Source organism: Zosterops lateralis (assembly GCF_965231275.1).
Source record: "Zosterops lateralis genome assembly, chromosome: 1".
NCBI lineage: Eukaryota > Metazoa > Chordata > Aves > Passeriformes > Zosteropidae > Zosterops > Zosterops lateralis.
This window is the reverse complement of record NC_139762.1, coordinates 102,345,912-102,360,647: the sequence shown is the minus strand read 5'-3', so window position 1 is coordinate 102,360,647 and position 14,736 is coordinate 102,345,912. Positions and strand designations below refer to the sequence as shown.

Below are 14,736 nucleotides of genomic sequence, written 5' to 3'. Positions count from 1 at the left end.
TAAGTTCTTCATTTGCTATCACCTGCCATCTGTGATGCTTTTGACTTTTAAATGAGACTCACTTTTTTCAGATGCTACACCGGGAAAGTATTCTTGTGTAGTTTTGATTATTTCCTTGAAAAGATGTTCAAATTTCCTGGCTGTCATTTCTTTTATAAGCAATTAAGAAATAGTTGGTGGGCGTATCCAACTGCTGGATCTCAGGCATCATTATTACAGAGCACTTGTTTCAAAGAGGCATATTCATCACTTAGTTTGGACCAAAGGAGGTCCAGTTTCTGGATTTTCTATATAACTGAAATTCTCCAGGATGAATTTAAAAGAGAAGCTGCCCTCTAGGAGCTTGCCTAGTGCACTCCTGGTACTGGAAGGGCTTCCAGGGCACTGGACCAGACTGCAGGATGTAATCCATAGTAAAAACACGCATCTGTAGAACACGTCAGGAACTCACCCTCAGCTTGGCTTGCCTTACAAACCCATGCCTGCCCTCATGTACTACTTCCTGATACAAGCACAGTGGCTACAAGCATTTTAGCTTGGGAGCTCCCAGATCTGACTGCAGCTGTGTCCTGACCCTAAGAGACACTGGTGCATCTTTGTGCCTGTTTCTGCATCTAGTAAGCCTGAGGGAATAAGTTGCCTGGGAACCTCCAGGCATTTCATCAGGTCTCCTGCTTATCAGGACCATGCAGGTCTCCCACCTCTGAAAGCCTTTCACTGGTCAGTTTAGATACAACTTTATGAGTTCAGGTACCTTTTTTGCCTGTATTTATGTTTACAGTAACAAGGGACAAGAATGACAACTGTCTTCATAGCACCTGGAGGTTTACTAGTGCTCTGTAAAGAATGGGGGTTGTTTCTGCTACCAGAGTTCATTTGGGTATAGAGTTGCATATGTAAAACACATGCTAGAGGAGTAGTCTTAATTATTACTTTAATATTAATTAGGCTTTTCTACAAAAATAGAAGTGATGACAAAACTCTCTACACAGCTCCACTCTCTTGTCTATGATGAGATTTTAGAAAGTTCTGCAAGACAGTTTCTGTTTTTTAATTCTTGGGTTTCTAAAAATGTTTTGATTGCTATGTCAGGGTACAAAGACAGTGGTTTTAATGGTACTGTTTTTGTGGTTTAACCAAGAGGCAGCTAATACCTGTCATGGTCTAACCCTAGTCAGCAACCAATCCCATGCAGCTTCTCGCTCACTCCCCCAGTCAGTGGGATCAGAGAGAAAATAAGAAGGGCAAAAGCTGGAAAATTCATGAGTTGAGATAAATGTAATTTAGTAGGAAAAACAAAAGGTGTTCATGAAAGCAGAACAAAAAAAGGAACTCATAATTTCTCATGGGCAGGCAGATGTTCAGCCATCATCAGGGGAGCAGGGCTTCATTGCATTTAACAGCTCCTTGGAAGACAAATGCCATCATTCCAAAAGTCCCTCCCTTCCTTCATCTTCCTCCTACCTTTTTATACTGAGCATGATGTCGCATGGTCTGGAATATCCCTTTGGTTGCCTGTCCTGGCTGTGTTTCCTCCTAACTTCTCACTGCACCTCAGCAGTGTGACAGTATGAAAAGCAGAAAAGGTCTTGGCTCTAAGCAAGTCCTGCTCAGCCATAACAAAACAAAATCTGTATTATAAACACTGCATTCAGCACAAGTCCCAAACATAATCCCATACCAGTCAGCATGAAGAAAACTAACTCTACCCCATCTAAAGCCAGCATACCACCACACAGTCACTCCTTCACTCCCTCCCCCTCTCAGTGGGATGAATGAGATAATTTGAAAAGTAAAATTAATGGGTTGAGACAATAACAGTTTAATAGGACAGAAACGAAGGGGGAAATAGTAATTATTAATTAATTAGAACACACAAAACAAGTGATGCACAATGCAGTTTTTCACCACTCACTAACTGATGCCCAGCCAGTTGTTGAGCAATGGGCCAAGACCAGTTTTCCCTACAGTTTAGATACTGAGCACAATGCCATATAGTATGGAATATCCCCTGGGAGTCAGCTCTTCAGGCTGTGTCCCCTCCCAAGTCCTTGTGCAGCCCCAGCCCCCTTGCTGGCAGGGCAGCATGAGAAGCTAAAGATTACACTTGACTAAGTGTAAACACTGCTTAGCAACAACTAAAACATCAGTGTGTTATCAACATTATTCTTATCCTAAACCCAAAACACAGCCCTGTACCAGATACAAAGAGGAAAATTAACTCTATCCCAGTTGAAACCAGAACAATGTTGCAGAAGGGCTCATTGGTAGACCCCAACTCCAACCATAGCTGCAGTCTGTGCTTTTTAATCATTCAAGCAAAATTCTTCCCAAAAGGGGAAATTAATTCCCTTTGATTCTGCCAAGCATGTGTAGAAGTAGCATCAATGAACAGCCACTTAGCTCTTCTTGCTTTTGTTATCCCAGAACAAAAGTTTGGAAGTTGCTGGCAGAAATTTCAGGTTGTATTATATGTGGGTTGGTACAGATTTGAAGAGAGACTAATCACCCCAAGTGACTGGGATATAAAAAGAATTGGCCAGGTACATCAAAATGGACACTTGGTAATAATCTATGAAGAAAATAACTGTCCCCTTACAATGCATCTTACCTCTACTATATGATTCAGAGCCTTAGTGTAGACTGTATTTGCCTTATAAATTTGGGATTCTGCTCTAAGTGATAGATATTTTATTAATGTGTATTTTGATAACATTAACTATTCCTCTGTGGTTGACACAGGTTGTTGTAACAACAAATATCAGAGTAATCCAAATACAATGAAAAACCCACTAAATTTCACCTCTAAGTGCAAATATAGAAGCCAGACGTGCATTTGAAAATGCTGCATTTCAAAAGTAAATTATTTCCTGAGATTAAACACATTTTGCTTTTTCCCAGGCCTTTCTTCAGTTCCTGAAGAAGGTGGTTGCTAATGAAGGGAAAAACAAAATGAATTTGTGGAACGTGTCCATGATTGTTGCACCAAACCTCTTCATCTACAAAGGGAAACGTGCAAACCAACAAGAGATGCAAGCGGCTGCCACCACTGCACACATTGTCCGGCTTTTAATCCGGTACCAGGACATCCTGTGGACAGTGAGTACTGCTGGTTCCCCCTTTATGGTTCCTTTACAGTGCAATGTTTTGCTGTATCCAGGAGATGTGCAGAAATCAGAATAAACTGACCTTCCAAGGAGAAACAGTTTCTTTGGAAACTGACTGGAGCCTTCCATATCTAGAATGAGGCACCCTGACAGATATTTCTGGATTGAGAGCTACCTTACTTATCTAAGATATCTATTTTAGCATCAATTGCCTTCTGGAAGTACCTCTCCCAAACCATGTTTGTGCAGAGTGATGCATAGAAGAATGATTTAATCTGGATGTGTAGGTGATACGTCTGAACTTGAATGTGATTAGATGTCTGTCTGAAGTCTAGCTCACAATAAAATGGGACAAAATCATGTCCCTTTTTGGATTTCTGAAGGTTAGCCTGAAGATATTGACAGTCCCAGCTTGTTTGCTCATAACAGAGGGAGGGTATAATGGGGATTGCAAAGACTATCTCCTAATAAAGTTCCTGTAGCTGCAAACATAACTTTAAAGTTTCATATGGCATGAAAGATGATGTACAGTTTCACCAAAGGAATCACTGTAGGTTGTTAGAGGGAGCTACTGATTGCATGTATCTTGGAGGAATAAACAGAGTTTCTGCTGCTTAAAATGTGGTGCCCTTCTGAAGACCCAACACATTGGGGAAAAATTACTGTATATTCTCAGATCTGGTTTCCCCCCTCTAGGTCCCATCCTTCCTGATTTCCCAAGTGAGAAAAATGAATGAGGCAGCAATGAACAACAGCAAGAGACAGCTGATGTTTGACAAAGGAGTGAGAAAACTTCTGAGGAGAAAGACCATGGAACGGGAGAGACCTGAAAGACCAGAGGTATGATAAAAAGATACAGGTTTCAAGGGCAGCTTTAAACAGCCTCCCTCCTTTATCTCATGAAAGATTCTGGGTGTGGGGAGGAAATTCTGCCATATAAAATAAACTGATTTGAGAGTTATCTTGCAAGGTGTGCTTCCCAGTGCAATACTCTGATAAGACAAAGTTTTGGGAATTGATTGAGAAAAGGTAAGGAAGGCAGAATGATTTCCAGCAGCCAAAGCTGCCAAGCTGGTTTTTAAGCTGTTTCATAAGAAATGGTTGTATGTGGACTGTCCCAGACAGCAATGATTTGTAGATACACAACAAATCCATGGATCTGTGGCTGAGTGGTAAAATGATCCATATTAGGATTAATTGCATTTATCAATGTTCTGGTACAGGCCATTTGATATTCTGCTTGCAAGCTTTAGTCTTAAAGCTTTGCACTAACTTTGTAAGCAGAGAGAAAATTTAGTTTGGCTACCATAGTGCCCCTAGGGTAGGTCCCTGGACTAGGACCAGGACACATAGACACCTAAACTGTGTCTAAATGCAGCAGAAGCAGAATGAAGTAGATTGCAGTAGTAGTACTCCCTGTATAGTCAGAGGAGGGAAGTGGATACTTTTGAGGATTTCAGGGCTCCAGAAGCAGTTTGGACTGAAGAAAATCTAATAGAAAAACCTTTTTTTTTTTGGAAGGTCTTAAAGGCACCATCTTTTATCTACCGCCTAGAAACAGAGATTAGGAATTTACTTGGGATGTGTTCCTTTAATAGGCAACTAAAATTATTTTATGTATTAGGTGCAACTTACAGTTTGGGCAGCAAGGCATGTCATGTCTCTATGCACAACATACACAGATCCTATTGCAACTTACATGTATTTTCATGTAGTAACTACATGTAACCTGGAGAGGAAGTATTTAGTCTTCCATGAATGTTTAAAAGAATAAAGATTGGTGAATTGTAAGAAGCAATCAAGGAAACAGTAAAGGACTCAATAGTTGTTGAAGAATAGTCTTGAAGAACAAAACACAAGATAAATTAGGAAGGAATGATGTCACAAGGTTGTGAGAAATAGAGGATGAGTCACTTAGCACAGACAAGAGAAAATGCAGAAGGTAATGCATGGGGAAAAAGGTAGGAAGGTAAATGTTATGTATGAATGTTGAATTCAATCTAATTCACCTTGTCAAGAATTTGCCAGCACTAACTGAAATATTTTAGGTGGGGTAGGACATACGTTGGTGCTGCAGATGGAGACAGAGATGTTTGTTTAAAATGGCAGTGTAGACTACTTTTCTGCAAAGTTAAATTCAGCCTGGAGAGACAGACTCCTTCTCTGAGGAGAGTCAATTACTGAAGTCATTGCACCTCTGGGAAGACAAGTCCATTGATCGGAGTAATTGCTTTACATCTAATAAAAATGAGGGTAGCCATGGCAAGGAGCTGAAACATGAAGGGTAAATTGGAGGCAAACTCTGTTTGGATAACTGAGTTTAATGTTGAGAGCACTTAACACAATCCCCAGGTCTCAGATGTTCTAAATTACACAGAGACAGAGACTGGAGAGACTATTGTGTTCTGGTCAGCATGGTATTAACTGGATTAGAACTGGAATGCAAACCTTGCTAATTGATTTATTCACCATTAATCATGGAAGAGTGCATAAACTTCATAGATGATCATTTGAACCCTACACAAGGTCAAATTTCAAATTAACAGAAACCATATGGTACTTGATGTTTTACTGTACACACACTTCAATCTAGTTGAAGATACAGGAAGCAGAAACAGAGAACTGGATCTTTATGCCTCATGAGTATTTCATCTTTAGAAGGAAGAATAGATATTCTTAATAATTTTTATGGTTTTAAATAAGCAGTTGGTTCACTGACCAATGTTAACAGAAATAAGTTAAAGTTACAATCCAAGGGCTTTACCTTGTGTGCATTTATGTGCTACTTACCAAAGAGTGTATGTCTTTGTATTCTATCTGATTTGTGTCTACAAATTTGCATTTGTATGACTGTAAATGTCTTTTGAATAGCCAAGTGAATGCAGGACACTGAGTTTTGCAAGCAACCTCAAATGAGGTTGCAGAACTGCTTCCAAATTGAGCTAAAGCAACATTTGCCTTAGACTTACTCTATTGAATATTGATTTTAGGGAGCTGTCACTTTTCCTCCATACTTGCAGTCTGACATACCCGAGGGGGTGATAAGAGTTTATGCTCCACTGCATTCAAAAGTCTCTATGGCAATTCAACTCAACAGCCAAACAAAAGCCAAAGACATCCTGGCTCGATTCCACTGTGAAAACAGGTGGGTAAAGCAGAACATTTTGTTTTTCCTGAACAACAGTGTCAGAACTATAAATGAATAGATTGTTCCCTTTTCGAAGGTTCATTAAGTTACAAGAACTCTTTTTCTAATCTAAAATTGCTAATTTATGGTTATGTTGGTCAAAGAAATTTTAACCACTTATCTTACTCTTTTTATTTTACTTAATAATTGGCTCTTACACAGAATCAATCTGCCCTCCCTTACACCACTACTAAAAATGTGCATTAAACATATATTTATAGAGTTGCCATATAGAGAACAAAGGGATTGTTTTACATCTATCCATAAGTCTAGAATGTATTAATTTCTGTAAGATAATAATTATTAACAGTTATGGGAAATGGTAAATTGTATCTGAAAGTCTTTTCTGCAAAGTCTTACGATGTTACCATATAATTCTGTTCTTTGAATAAATAATATAAAATAAATGGGTTTAAAATATTAAAATATTTAAATATTTTAAAATAGATGGTTTAGTTGACTGTGATGCAGTAACCTGCCTCTGTAGCAGATTCATTATTCTGCATTGGTCCATTTGGTAGAAGTTGTCGGTTTTCATATGTCTGTTCACAAGGGAAAAAATATCAAATTTTAGCTTACCATAGATGATGGGTTATAAGGCAGTGGTTATAACAGAAAGTCAGACTGAAAGGTTTTTCTCCATCCTAGCCATGGATCACCACAGAACGTGAGAGGCCAAATCCAAAGTTTACATGAAATCGGAGGAAATATAGGTAAGTCTCAGTTTTGAAAATTAATTCTGAATGTCCTTAACCTCCTAAAATACCTCAGGGCAACACTGTTTTGACATAGCTGGGTCTCTTCTACCCTCCCAGTCTATTTGGAGAAAGGAGCCTGACCCAAGAGCTGTTAAAATCAATGTCATTATTTATTCCAACTCCAGAGTGTCAGGAGGGGCACCCCACAGGAGAGAATGAACCCAGCAGCTGGATCTCAGCAGCACTTCTTAAGACTCTTGCCAAATTCCTCTGACCTTTTGATTACCTCTCTCACACTTGTAACTGAGCATTTTCCATGGTTAGGAGATCCTTGGTCTTCCTCTTGCAAGCACATTCCACCTTGCTGTCAAGCCTTTTTCCAAGACCTCTTTCTTTCTTACTGTATGTTTTAACTTCCCGCCAATAAAACCCCACAGAATTGTGAATTCAGCCCCTGCACGTACGGTGTTCTATACTCACACTAATCTGTGTGCTTTATTTAGATTGCAAATTCCTTGCAATAGGGCTTTTGTCTTCTTCTGTTTCATGCAGTGACATTTCTTATAATAACAACAACAGTGGCTTGCCCCACAAGTTTCTGGCCTAAAGGTCAAAAAACATATTTTAATTTGATATTACACAGTCCTGGCTCTCTCCTTTCTCTGTTCATATCAAAATTCTGGATGCCCTGTTGGAGTCAGTTGTGAATTATCTGATTAGATTATTACTTATTTCTTCTAGATTCAGCTCTAAGGAATTTCTGTAGTTATTACAAAACATTACAGACTTAACTTCAGCAACAATCAGGAATCAGTCTTTATTACTGATGATAACACAAAACTAAATTGCATAAGTGATTTGTTTTTCCTGTCCCAACAGGATGGCCCGCTGATACTAAAACAAAACAAAAAAAAAATCCTAAAGGCCTTGTGAAACAATTCCAAATATTCCTACCATGGTCTTCCAAAAAATTGGAACATTTAATTTTCATCTTCATTAAAAATAATTTTTATAGTCCAAGATCCTTCAGGGTACCTTAGTCCACTGATTATGCATTAATTCATTTATATTGCTTTCACTTGAATAAAATCATTTGGACCCCTGTGACCTTATAAGTAACCATACAAAAATTTTACCATAATCTTGTGTCACAGCAAAGTAACCTCACCAGTGAAATGACTTCATTACCCCATGTAAATGCAATATAGTCCAACAAATCAACTTAATTCTAGAATTTATTGCCTTATTACTCAACTAAAAGGCACAAAATCCTCATTCTGGCAAAGGCAGCCACAAATTCCTAATCACCAGCTAATGAAAAAGCTGGAGTGCAGAGGATTTTTTTTTTTAACCAGCAAATTGGCAACTCCCAAAAACCTTGTTAGAGTCCCTGCATTTCTTTAGAAGATCCTACTGTATGGGAACACATTGTTTACAGAGCTACCTTTTCAGCATTTAAAAATAGTATAGAGGTCAGAGGGCTGTAATTCCAGCTCAGTAAATCCAAAGAAATAAAACCCCCCATACTGTAGCACTTACACTGAAAGTGTTGTTGATGCTTCTAAAGAGACCACATTCACCATTTGACTAAATGTCTTACCCATCAATCAGTGTAATGCAGGACTTCCTGCCTGGAAGTGACAGAGAATTCATGACTGTCACAAAGTAAAATCACTGGCAAATTTACCAAAGGCCCTCTGTGTATCCAGGAATGCTGTTAGCTGGATGGACACACCAAACTAGGCTTGCTGTGTGCAAGTCAGAGAAACGTTCAAGGACATTTTAACACAGCTCTGTCCCTGTGTGCTCAGAACATCCCATGATTCATGGCTGACAATTTCCTTTTCAGGTCAGCACTGTTTGGATCCAGATGCGTTCATGTTAGATGTCTACCGTGCAAATCCTCAGGCAGAATGGGTGATAAAACCAAAAGCCAGCTGAAGCAGAAGGCAGCAGTATACTGGACAAAAACCAAATGGACAAGAGTGATGCCGGTCATTTTAAGCAGCTCTTGCAGAGAGAAAACAAAATGGTAGCTACAGGATGTCATTCCTTCCTACTGTACTGTCCAACTGATGGTCAGCACATAGTACTTTTGGTATTCCAGCTTCCAAACATCGGAAAAATACCACCTTAGTTATGCATTTATGTGGATTACACTTGTGCCAGTTGGCCCAGGAGGTGAGGAGGGCAAACCAAGGTACGGTGTTCGTCTCCTGACCTGGTGTTAGAACAGTTCTTGGAAATAATGCAGTGGCATCAGATGAATGCAACACTACTGACCACAGCATAACACAGAAGCATGCCAGAGACGTTGGAGAAGGGAAGGTGTGTCTGTCAGGCATGGAAGGTGGGAGCTCAGCATGCAGCAGTGCCAAGACAGCTGTGTGAAAACCAAACTTTTCTCCTGAAAGTAAACCCATACAGTGTGTATTACTGCAATATTGTGTCTCTCATTCACTCCTCATGAGTACCTGATAGTGGGGGAGGGAGGCAGAAGGAGGAACTACAGACAGCTGTATTGCTCAGTGTATGTACCAGTGTGTATCCCACAACCAATCTATCAAGATCATCTGTCTGGATCCCTCAACTGTAATGCCACAAACCACACCCTCCTCCCTTCCCCTGTCACACACATTTTCAGGAGACAAAGGCCAGGTGAGAAGGGCATATGCCCCTAGCTCTGCCTTTTACTTGATACTCTGATACTCAGAATTAAATCTGTGTAAATGCCAGACTGTGCGATGTATTAATGGTGCCACTTACAGTCATCACCTTTTTTGTTAAACATTATAGTTTCTATTTTGTAACCTAATTCTTTTTATTTTGTTTATTTTAGCTTTAATACATAAGCAATTTTTATACTCTTCAGCTGCATCAACAAGAGAGATCTTTGTTCAGGTCTTATATAGTAAAGCATGGAGAAAAAACAGCGCTTCCAATGAGAAAAGGGATTTAATAATTTACACATTAGGTCTTTAAAACCATAGCTAATCTAGGCCCAGTTGTGCTGGGGGGTTTTACAAATACATAAAAAATTGCAGCTGGCATGCAGTCTAAGCAAACACACAGGCTGACAAGAGAATAGTGGGCTGCAACTGCATTGGGAATGTCAGATAGGATGTCTGGTTTGGAGCTAGTTACAAGAGCAAGAGATGTTTTTCACTCAGTCACCTCACTTTGGGCTATGCTGAACTAAGAGGTTTGTTGAGTAGGGAAATCACAAATCTCTGGAAAAGGGCAAGTATTTTTTTCATCTGTGTCATATTCAATAAGTGGGAGCCAATGCCTTCAACTGCACTACTATGTCCCCATCATTAGATGATGTTGGACAATGAAACCACCCCCAGCCTGAGCAATGAATTTTGTTCCTGATTTGGACACACGGATGAGGCAGAAGCTCTGTTTATTATATAGCAATTTAAAAGCACTCTAAACCAAGTCCTCCAGGTGAACATAAAGTCTGCTGTCCTGCAGAGAAAGCCTGTAACTTGTGATGCTCTGCTGAAGCTGTGCAATGAGGATCTAACCAGAAGCAGAGCCTCTGAAATGTGTCAAGTTAATAGTGTTCTCCAGTAGTTAACTTTGTTAGTGGTCAGTGAAAGAAATCAACATTGAATCAGTAACTTTACCAGCAACAATAATGTCTACAGAGTGCAGACTCTGTCTTCTTTCGTATCTTATTGATAAAAAATGACAAAAAATTAGCAACATTTTCTTTTAAACAGTGACATTTTTAACTTTCTGGTTGTTTTGGCTTTTGGGGGTTTTTTTGTTTGTTTGTTTTTTGTTGGCTTTTTTTTTTTTTTATGTTTGTTTGGGGTTTTTTTGTTTTCTTTTGTTTTTCCTTTTTCTTCTTAACACTAAAGGAGACATAGTTGCAGCCAGGAAAAAAAAAACAGGACAGTTGTATTATAAAATACACTCCTTGTTTTGACAACTATTTATTTTAAGTACACAAGAGATAGTAGATTTGTAGCTTTTTTATAGGACTAAGCATAAATGTTTTGTCGTGTGCTTTGCTCCCAGTGCCCTTTAGTTCCCTCTGTGGCAATGGACAGCTCTTTCTGCTTATGCTGCCCTTGTCTGTCAGCTGTAAAGCAGGACTAGTACTTTCCCTATAAAGGCAACATGAGAATTAGCTGAGTTAAATTCTCCTCTTAGTTGTAGCCAAACAATTCCCTGAGCAAATCAGGAGTTATAAACATCCATCTGGGAAGAACAAACTCAGTAAAGGCTTTTTATGTGGAAAGTGCTTTGAATACAAAGAGAATCATATAAATGCTAAGCATCATTATATCTATAGCCAACTAAAAAGCATTCTGTGACTATACAGAAAGCCTAAACATTAAGAAAACAATTTGAAATGTCATAGCAAATGAGCTAACTTCCTACAATATTTTCAGACAAATACATTGACCTCCTCCATCTTGCCCACTCACTTCACTCTGTGTTCTCAATGGCTGTGCAAGGGAAAGGACAGAGCAGCCCTGTGTTCATGCTGCAACTTGTTCAGCATGTTCTGGACCTCATCAATGTTATTTCTGAAATAGATCTCCCTGCATTCTGTATAGAACACAAGGGGGTTTTGGAAGACTTTTACCACTTCACAACTTAGGAAAGTCAAATATGATGTAAGAAAATCCACCCTATGAGCTCTTGTTTTATGCAAAAACTGCCTATAACTTAATAAGACATGCATATTAGCAGGTGACGTAGATTCTACAGAGTGGCAAAATACCTCCTATCTCTGAACCAGTGTCAGAATTCTCTTTTGATACAAATGGCCCTAATGACCCATGTGTAGTGGTTAATACTCTTCCACATTAAGTTGTTTTGTATTGTTTTGGTACACTAACTTGATTTAATATGCAGCAGACAAATGGAACAAGCTCAATGGCATTTTGAAATATGAGGTCACAACTTTAGCTCTTATATTTCAAGATGCTGGTGGAGGCATGAGTAATTTTATTCCTCCTAACAGAAACTGAAGGCAAAACTAAGTTGCAAGAGGACTGTCACTTAACAAAAAGTAACAGATATAGAAAGCTATTAATGAGAAATTGATAGCAAGCAGGAAGAAATTTACTGAAATTCCAAAGATGCCTCAAGCATTTACATACTCCATGGTTCTACAGGGACAGCATTTTGCATATCAGCACAGAGAGAGAGTATTGTAAAAAGCAGGTGTTGCAAAACAGACTGGAATGCTTTAACCTGTATATGCAGTGGACGTTATTAGAAAGTGTGTGTGTGTGTGCAAATGTGTCTGTGTCCATGTATAATATTAACTACCTCACTCTGCATTTTCCAGGAAAAATATTTTGGCTTAGACATTTACTACTTAATCTATTATCAATTTCACATTAACAGTGACAAAGTATTTCTTTTTGTATGAGGCAAGATTTGAAATTACAAAAAAATCTAGTGAAATACATATTTCAGGATATGGATGAAATTTTATCCAAACCACGTTGCCTAAATTATGCTTGTAACGTGAACCTTGTGACATCAGATGTTGGGGTTAATAGACAATGAATACAAACACACAGTGTTTCATTTTTATTTTTCAATGGGTTTCTATAAATGCGTGTCTTCTCTGGAAAATAATACAATGCCACTAACCAAAGTGAAGCGTTTGTATGTACGTTTCCCTTACAATCCTCATTATGTTATGTGTTTTGTTGAAGTACGCCAACATGTAAGTGTATTTGTACAGCAGAGTGTGTCCACTGTATTGTATCTGTGTCAAAAATAAAAACAATATGAAAAAGCCACCTCTTCAAATCTAAACATGTGTTTTGGATAGAAGCAGGGGGCAGAAAAGCAATGGTGTATCTGTTTTAAAAGCAACTGTGATGTTACAGCACCTGAACTGCTGTACAGAGACCATGTTCTGCCACCCTTGCTGAAGTGCAGGAGCCCCTTGCTCCAGGAGCTCTTCCCTTGGACTACCTCTATGTAATGTACAAAACACACTGCTTGGAATCTTGCCTCATTGAAAGCAATGGCAAACTGCTTTGGAGTTTCATTTCACCCAGTATTTTTAAAACTAGTATAAAATACATAGAGAAAAACTAACTTTAGAACAAATCGTACAAATGCATAGTAAAAACCAAATAAAATTTGAAGAAGCAAACAAAAATACTGCTAGTTCAAAGAAAAAAAAAGGGGGGGGGAGATGGAAGTAACTTGCAAAGAACTATGTTTATTACAGATTCATGTTAAAGAGTGAGACATTTGTCACTGCTCAATGATGTGGCCAGTTGATGAATGGATGTTCTTACTTGACTGAGATTGAGTACACATCCCCCAAACCTGCCTCAAGAACAGCTACTGGAAGACTCAGTTTAGAAACAGACGCAGGCATGGTAAGAAAAGACAAAGATACAACTGCAGCCTGGCCTCAAAACTGCCTCCCAGTGTCCATAAGAAATACTGTTTTCCAAAGAATGATGCATTAGTTCAAATTGCCAAAATACATAGTTTTTCCCAAATAAGACCTAAATTGTTTCTTCAGCAATACAGCACTTCACAGGCATCTCTGTGGCATAGAGATGCTGCTTGTGCTGGAGCTGATTCCATGAAAGCACAAACAGGAACATAATCTGTCTAGCCAATGTATCTATAATGAGCCTCAGAAGCACCGGATAGGAAGACAGAAGGAAAAGGAACTGGAGCTACCCTATGAAGTGTAACTAAGAAAATTCCATTCATTAAACTCTGAATCTGAGACCTTCAAAATTATGCCTTTAGTCAGTCTCCTGCTCCCTCTGCTGGAGTATGTCCACTTACATTTCATATAATGGCCTAGCCTGGAGAAAGTAAAGATTATCTAGTTCTAACCTCCCTGTAGTGGGCCTACTTGTAACTTTTCAGCCTTCCAGCTCTTTTTCTTCTAACTAAAATACATGGACAACTGAAATACATAAAATAATGCAGTTTATTGTAGTTTTATTATGTGGTCCAAAATTATTACCTTCTTACAAAACTGCCAATACACAATAAAATGAAATACTGTGAATAATCAAAACAAAGCATAATGTAAACACTGATTAATAAAAATTCCCAGAAGAAAAATACCCAAGTAATGCCAATAAAATTGTTGTAGAGGTATTTGTTGTTTAAAACCATTTAGTTAAAATGCAGACATAGAGCTTCTGATTAAAAAAATAATAAATGACCTGAGTTGGAAAACAACCAGAAAAATCAAATAGATGCAGGTTCTTATCAGTTCTTCTTTTCATTACGAAATGAGAATGCAAAATAACATCAACAAAAAAACCCTCTCTCAGTCCAGACAGGCTTTGCTACAGTTCAGTGCTCAGCCCCAGGGCAGGAATGAGGAAACACTCCACGCAGGTCAAAAGCTCTGCTAAAGTCAAACAACTCTGTATGTTGGCCCTTGGTCAAAACAAGGTTCCTCAAACAGCCACGGAATGAGCTCTTGCTTGTGAGGCAGTTTTGTTTGACATCAGCTGAAAAACAAACATGAAATATGTAAAATCTATTTCCACAAAACTGAAAAAACGCAAAAATCCAGGTTATTAAAATTCTGCCCCTCTGAAATGAGAGATAAAACCAACACCTGAGGAGCATCAAGTTCCATTCCTATTCGGATGAACTGTGACATCCCAACATGGACATTCATTGCTCTTTTCAAGCATAAGCCATGCACGGCAGTAACTTGGCAGAGTTTGCAGAAATTGTTCTTTCCAGAGAACAATGGAAGATGAGAGGGAAA

The 14,736-nt window shown here is 38.7% G+C and overlaps 2 protein-coding genes across 4 annotated transcripts in view; one reads left to right on the top strand and one right to left on the bottom strand.

Moving 5' to 3' along the window:
* Nucleotides 1-12,760, top strand: part of ARHGAP28 (Rho GTPase activating protein 28) — a 77,023-nt gene extending 64,263 nt beyond the window's left edge. For 2 of the 3 annotated variants that reach the window (XM_083870028.1, XM_083870030.1), the window contains exons 11-15: nt 2,902-3,099; nt 3,804-3,947; nt 6,098-6,252; nt 6,943-7,007; nt 8,842-12,760. In XM_083870028.1, coding sequence (XP_083726154.1) covers nt 2,902-3,099; nt 3,804-3,947; nt 6,098-6,252; nt 6,943-7,007; nt 8,842-8,933 — 654 coding nt within the window. In that variant the 3' untranslated portion in view covers nt 8,934-12,760. The remainder of the gene's footprint in view (nt 1-2,901; nt 3,100-3,803; nt 3,948-6,097; nt 6,253-6,942; nt 7,008-8,841) is intronic. The other variant, XM_083870029.1, reaches the window with a different exon arrangement.
* A 1,163-nt stretch (nt 12,761-13,923) lies between these two features.
* Nucleotides 13,924-14,736, bottom strand: part of LAMA1 (laminin subunit alpha 1) — a 62,242-nt gene continuing 61,429 nt past the window's right edge. Inside the window, exon 58 of the mRNA XM_083869569.1 lies at nt 13,924-14,470. Within this exon, the coding sequence (XP_083725695.1) occupies nt 14,310-14,470 (161 nt within the window). The 3' untranslated portion in view covers nt 13,924-14,309. The remainder of the gene's footprint in view (nt 14,471-14,736) is intronic.